Here is a 7,500-nt window from a genome sequence, read left to right on the forward strand (position 1 = left end):
TGTATTCAGCACAAACTGGCAAACTAACAGAAACTAAAATTATTATTTATTAACCTTATATAGTTTTATTCTATTTGATAGCATTTATTCTTCCTCTCATCTGCTCTAGCTGCTTTACTGGCAGGCTAAATGAACTAAAAGAAAAAGGATCTACGATTTACTGAAGTGTCTGATTATCCATTGCTGCTGTCTATTTTAGTATTTTGTTATGTTTTATACAGAGTGAAATTAGCTCAGAAGCAAAAGGTTTATTAAGATAGAAATCCTTTGCCTTGTTAACTCTGTCATCACAGATGAACTATGAAAATAATTGTAACAGTTCTTATATACTTAGGAAACAAGTTTAATAGTTTGGATGTAATAATATATTTTTATATTGTTTCTCACCACCATCTTGTAAAAGGAAACACATTCTGGGTGCTTTTTGCTCATGCAGCCAACAATTTTCCAGCTTTTTGGTTGGTAAGGTCCCAAGTGTTAGACACTTGTCATAAAGATAAATGGGTTTATAACACACAGAGCTTCCAGCTTTCAGATCTCTCTCTTGTTCTTCCAGCCATTTGTGTGTGGTGTGTGTGACCTACACTGTGAAATGAGTGTGTTTACAGGAGTCAGTGGGAAAGTATTCAGTGGGAAACTAAGATTAGCACAATACATTGAATAAAACAGAGGATAAAACAATGTGATCATTTCATAAACATTAAAACAATTTGTTCAAAACTTGAAACTGTCATTTTCTACAAGCAAATGGGAATAAAGTATTTAATATTTTAAAGAGAAGTAATATTTTAAATGTAGTTTATTGTACCTTTTTTTTCAACCCCCCAAAAAAATTATTTATTAAATCAATAAATGTGTGTGTGTGTGTGTGTGTTTTGAAGCTTTTTTGATGTATTGAGGAATTGTGTCTGACGGTTAACCCCTGCTCATTCACGCCACTATCAAATATAATGAGATCAGTCACAAAGAGTGTCACTGCCCATGTGTGAGTTTTAATGTAGACACTTCTTTGGTCGCACCAGGATCCTTGGGCCAGAGGGCGCAAGTTCCACTGAGATTGAGTAAAAAGGTCTGAATCAGTCAGAATCTGTTAGGAGTGTGTGTGACTGATAAACACTTCAACCCTAGTGGACCATAATGTAATGATCCACATCCGGGTTTAGGCATTATGTCTTCTTCCACACACACACACACACACACACACACACACACACACACACACACACACACACTTTGATTGAAATCTACTGATATGTATACATACATATATGCCTCGCTTTTTAAGGTTCAATACATTATTAAACTCTCTTTTTCTTTTTGTGAACTGAAATGACCGTTGTTTTATTGCTTGAATGCTGTCTTTATTATCATCCTTTTTACTATTAGGCCACAGAATTATCATATGGACAGACAGACAGACAGACAGACATGGATTTAATTATCTTTTTTTATTATTTTTTATGATTTAATTTATCTTCACACAGCACACACATTTACACTAAATATATCAAGGATGTCTTTCGTATAGGGACACAAACACACACACACGCACACACACACACACACACACACACACACACACACAAAATAAAGCCAGTGAAAAGACAGCGTCTCCCTGCTGTTATGCTAATATGCCCAAACGCTTCAGTGAGAATCAGATATGAATTAAATGAGGCCTTGGGTCTTTTTAAAGAGAGTGGAGTGTAAGATTAAGGTCTGTGTGTGTGTGTGTGTGTGTGTGTGTGTGTGTGTGTGTGTTATATTAATCCAATGACATGCAAACTGACACAAGTAGCCACTCTCACTTACAATCCGATTACACACCCAAAAGCATGTCAATAGTAAAAAAAAAGAAAAAAGACACATTTTCACAAGTCTACTGTTTTCATATTTAGAATTTAAACATAAGAAATTAAATAAAAATAATTTAATGGAAAAACTGCTTGAGAAATGATTTTACAGGCTGCTTTTAATACTTATCTATAATATGAAGTTACTGAGCGACTCAAGAACTATGAGGATGAATTTGGACCTCAATTGATACCTGCTACAATGTCTTAGGACCACAGTTTGCATGAACAGTTCTGCACCCATCACCTGATCAATGATGGAATTATAATTAATGGACATTGGGTGACACCCAGATGAGAATGGGTTCCCTTTTGAGTCTGGTTCCTCTAAAGGTTTTTTCGTTACACCATCTCAGGTTTTTTTTTATGCCACAGTTGCCACTGGCACACTCATTATGAACAAACATATAAGGAACAAACCTACAGGCACTAAACTTATACATTTAAAAACTAAACTTCATAAACTCTTTATCACTGTAAATGTTTTAACGGGACAATGTCCATTGTTAAGAGTGCTATACAAATAAATATTGATTGAATTAAATTGTTACTTTTTGCATAGCTAGCTATGTAGCATAGATGCACCTTAGACATTATCCTAAGCTTTATTTAACACAATAGGAAATCAACACTGAATGTTCTTTTATTCTGTAAAACTAACAATACACTAGAGCAATGCAAAATGCTGATATTACCATCATGCCATACCATATTACCAATCATTTAAACTCTAGATAAATTGAACCCAGGCGTCTTCACTGTAGATATTTCTATTGCTAAGCATTTGCTGTCCAAAGTGTCAATACTTGCCAGGGAAAATTGAATTATGGAAAATAGGCTCATTTCATTTTTTAATTCCCTCACAGTGTTCGGAAGTTTAATTTATTATTTTATACTCTGTAACAGTAATAAAAAATGTATATAGTGAAGTGAAAAACAGTAAAAAAAAAAAAAAAACCACAAAGAGCACAGTTACAGTGTAGCATGTTTTCAGGAACTGTAAGAAAAATACATCTAATTTGATACTTTATCCTCTGATGGTATTGCACCTGTCAAAAAAAAAAGCCATTTTGAAAAGAAAGCTGTATCAGCTTGGAGTGGTTCTTTAGGGTATGTTGTGTTATTTGGCTTTAAGATGTGATTTCTGTCATATAAAGCATCGAATGCTCTTTACTTGACCTGGTAAAGTAAATAGCAAATCAAATTATTAAAAATTATGAGTGCGTCCGTTAAAGTAATACTTTTATGTTGTTTTGCTTGTGTGAAATGAAAATGTAACATTTTTATGAATGTTAAAATTAATTAAATGTAAATTTTTATAAATAAGATATTTGAATAACGCTTTATATTTTCTGTGTGAAACCTATTGTTTGATTTTGTATTTCATTGGAATTTTTTTAACATATTGGAAAGTCTATTCTGAAGTTAGATTCAATTTCTGAATGGGTAATTTGTACAATTTTAATATTTATGAAGATCCATTATAAATTGTTGCTGTTAATTCATGTCTGTGTATCAGACTGCATTCAAATATGCAATACATACAAAAGATGTCCTGAGGGACAGAAATGCATGTAGAATAAAATATTAAATGCGTATTTGGAGGATTAGGACTGCACCTGTTATGTGTGCTGCCAAATTTTCCTTTAATAGCCTTGATGCTTAACTTTTCAGTGTTTTTTTTTTGCTTCTTATTCTTTGAAACTCTTTTCTTTCTGACACACACTCGCAGTGGTGTGGGTCAGCGAGAGAGAAAAAAAAACACTCCCTAATCCCTGCAGTGAGGAATATCAGAGAACAGGTGCAGCGAGACAACACACACTGAACGCTTTGTGCAAAGAGAAGAAAGCCCAAGCGATGTTAAACGCCGAGTTAATATGGATTTAATGCCTGTCAGGGCGCTTGGGTGTGTGAGCAGCGCTCCAAATCCTCTCCGGGTGTTCACCAGGGTACTTTCAGGCCACACCAAAAGTGCTGCATTTAAATATATGCATGGATATTTTATATATTTAACATGCATTAACACACAATTCAATTGTAATGCAGTTTTTTATGCTTATGTGAAATAACAGTTACATCCAGCTAGGTTTAATATTGAAATATATGGACTTGGGTGAAAAAGATGGAAAGAAATTTACATTTCTATAGATGACTTATTTTCTTGCTGTGTGGTGGTGGTGGTGGTGGTGTGTGTGTGTGTGTGTGTGTGTGTGTGTGTGTGTGTGTGTGTGCATGGAGAAAAATGTAAAAATGTAAGCTTAGGTTCACTTCTTTAGATTTGCACTGGAGCTTCAAAGCTCATCATGCAGAACTAAATCGTCGCACCCTCACCTGTAAACACATTTTAGGGATAATATTATTTTTCATTAGTAGTAGTATTAGTATCACTGCAATGCCACATGTACTTTACTTTAACACATTTCACTTTGACATACAATAGCAAAATATTGATTCTTTAATGTACATTTTTTATTATTTATCAAAACACATTTGAAAAATTTTGGATGGTCTGAGGTGTGCTTTATATTGAGTGAGTACTTAGATAATTATAAGTACTTATCAACAAATAACTTTATGCTATAATTTCCACCATTGTAACTCAAATAAATAAAATAAGTCATAAACCCTGGCTATGCTTCCTGGACCTCAGGTGTTTTACATTTTTAGTATAATTTTGTACACCATGCAAAAACAAAGCTTTATGTACACATATTTATATTAAACTAATTTGTACCCAAATTTACTACTAATAAAAATTTACACAAATGCCATTACTTCAACTAGAACACGCACCTCATGCATGACAGCTAGGAAAGGTTTGTCATGTTTGTTAAACAATTATTTATTTGTGTGTGTGTGTGTGTGTGTGTGTGTGTGTGTGTGTGTGTGTGTTTAAGTTCAATGTTAATGCCAGGGCAAATGATTTTAGGTTTAAAGCGCTTCATCTGATTTTAAAAGTCTGGCAGTGCTTGTGCATTTCTGAATAAAGGCCTCGGTCAGAATGGGACAGATTGCACTGCGGTTTATTCTCTAACACAGCAGCTGAGGGTGACACTTCACGCTCCAACAGAATGAGACACTCACTTACACAAACACACACACACACACACACACACACACACACACACACTTACTTCTGCTCCCTGGGTTGCTGAAAAGAATAAAGACTTTTTTCATATCTAACACATCTGTTATAAAGCGATTCAGTTACAGATCCATTTAGGAGCTTAAATCCTTAACAGAGTGTGGATCGGATTTGAGCAAATGGAAGCATAAGTGATTTTTAAATGGGGATTTAATCTGCCTTTTATTTTGGAAGAGGAAAAAACTGACGGGTTATAAAGAAATAAACTGGATTTTATGGCTTATATATAAAAAAAAGTTTAACAGAAATATACTATATTCTCTGCACTGAATAGATTTTTTTTAATTTTAAAAATAAACATTTTTACATAGTAATTAATATTTTTGTTAAAATAGAGCTGTGATAGAATATACACTAAATTGTCACTAGAATTTATTCTATGAATTTATTCTAATTATATCTATGTCAAAATCTGAGACAATATTTTTTTATTCCATAATTGGTGTATAATTATAAATCACAGCTTTCATTATTATTTACAAGTGCATATAAATCACATTAAACCTGAGTAGTTTGAAACTATTCTGTACAATTTTTTCCTTTTAGTTAAATGGGTTCATTAAAGAAAGACTTGTTGTTTGTTGTTGTTGTACAGTATGAAGTGTAAAAAAAAAAAGTGGATCAAATTGTAGAATTTTGTTTGCGCTACTGACATTGAGTAAATTAAATATTTTTTTGTGAAAAAAAACGGGCTTACATTAAAAATGCAGGTGAAAACTGGGGTTTATTTACTGACAAGTTTATTTAATTAGATGAATTCTATGTAAAAAAAAAAAAAAAAAAAAAAAGGTTTTCTGAGTTCTGTGCTTCACTTAAATATAAGTTTTGAATACAAACTTGAATTAACTAATTGATTACTTGATTTTTTTGTTTAATGTTACAGATTTTAAAATTGGCAAGAAGCATTCTCAGAGATTTTTTTTCTTTTTGAATATATTTACACAGCACAGCGGCACTATTTCATTCTTTGCTTGCATAGACATTCAGTTAGAACATTACAACATAATTTAGAGTCAATATTTTGCAAATATTTGTATGCATTGTAAGAAAATGACAGTTTGCAGTTTCAGTTTGCAAGTCACAAATATTACTACTACTACAACTACTACTACTACTACTACTAATAAACTTAATAATAATAATAATAATAATAATAATAATAATTAATATTATTATTAGCATCTATCTATCTATCTATCTATCTATCTATCTATCTATCTATCTATCTATCTATCTATCTATCTATCTATCTATCTATCTATCTATCTATCTATCTATCTATCTATCTATCTATCTATCTATCTATCTATCTATCTATCTATCTGGTTATTCATTGTCCCCAGTATTTTGGGATTGAATGCCACACATCTGATAAATTAACACAGATACAAATAAACACTGCAACTTGTCAATTCTCACCTTACCTTTTCATTAACCAGGTTTATACACATAACTTCAAAGCATTTGTAGAGTGTGTTAGTTTCTTCTCAACACTACAGGTGTTGGTTTAATGGAAATTGCAGGAATCGAGTAAACGCTGTGGGTTGTGTCTGTTGGAGTCATTTGGATGTTAGATGTTGTTAAATTAACACTGTAGAGATAAATGAAAAGTAATGTGTGCATGAACTTCTGCTCCAAAATTTAATCTCTGGTGTAAAGAGAGTGTAAAATTGATGTGTCTAATCCAGTCATAAATCTGCTCTCTCGTGCGTGTGTGTGTGTGTGTGTGTGTGTGTGTGTGTGTCCTTCCGTGTGAAAGAGGCTCAACTGGAGCTCTTCATTCACTTCATCCCCTTTTCTTCTCTTTATGTGCGCTCCTTTTGTTGCCTGTGTCACTCCCTGAAGCTTCTCAGTGCGTATAAAAGGGAAAGAGCGGAGTGGAGCTGAACTCACTGCACACTGATTACTGCGTCTAGAAGGACTGATTCTCTCTCTCTCTCTCTCTCTCTCTATCTCTCTCAGTCACGCATCCTGTCCTCTGTTGTGTAATATCCATCATGATGACGATGATGCCGGGTCTCGTGGCCATGTACCCGAGCTTGGTACATCCCGTGGCCGCGTTTCATTCCACCGCGCAGCCCACTTTCCACGCACACTCCGCGTTTAGGGCTCGCTCCGGCTTTCTGGTGGAGGATTTGTTGCGCATCGGCTCTTCAGCTTCTTCTTCATCTCTTTCCTCCAATAATATTCCATCAGAGTGTCCCGTGGCTGGACTTTCCTCTCCAAAAACCTCAAGCAAAGACCAGACACACCTCAAATTCGGTGTTAATGCCATCTTGGCACACACCCCCAAAAAAGGTAAGTTATTAGTGTATGTATATGTTGTTTTTTTGTTAGCGTGTTTGTTTGTTTAGTCATTTGTTTTTCTTTCATTTCAGTTTGGATTATTTACTTGTTTGATAGATTTTTTTTTTTTTAGTTTAATTTTTTTCTGATTTTTGTGATATTCATATGAAGTCTAAAAAAAAGTTTTTATTTCGCCACTACAGACTTTTCAACTTTTCG

At 33.7% G+C, this 7,500-nt stretch overlaps 1 protein-coding gene across 1 annotated transcript in view; it reads left to right on the top strand.

Moving 5' to 3' along the window:
- The first annotated feature begins 7,005 nt into the window (after positions 1-7,005).
- dbx1a (developing brain homeobox 1a) overlaps positions 7,006-7,500 on the top strand; it is a 4,052-nt gene continuing 3,557 nt past the window's right edge. Inside the window, exon 1 of the mRNA XM_046858109.1 lies at positions 7,006-7,293. Coding sequence (XP_046714065.1) covers positions 7,023-7,293 — 271 coding nt within the window. The 5' untranslated portion in view covers positions 7,006-7,022. The remainder of the gene's footprint in view (positions 7,294-7,500) is intronic.

The sequence above is a fragment of the Silurus meridionalis genome, chromosome 9 (genome assembly GCF_014805685.1).
Source record: "Silurus meridionalis isolate SWU-2019-XX chromosome 9, ASM1480568v1, whole genome shotgun sequence".
Lineage (NCBI taxonomy): Eukaryota > Metazoa > Chordata > Actinopteri > Siluriformes > Siluridae > Silurus > Silurus meridionalis.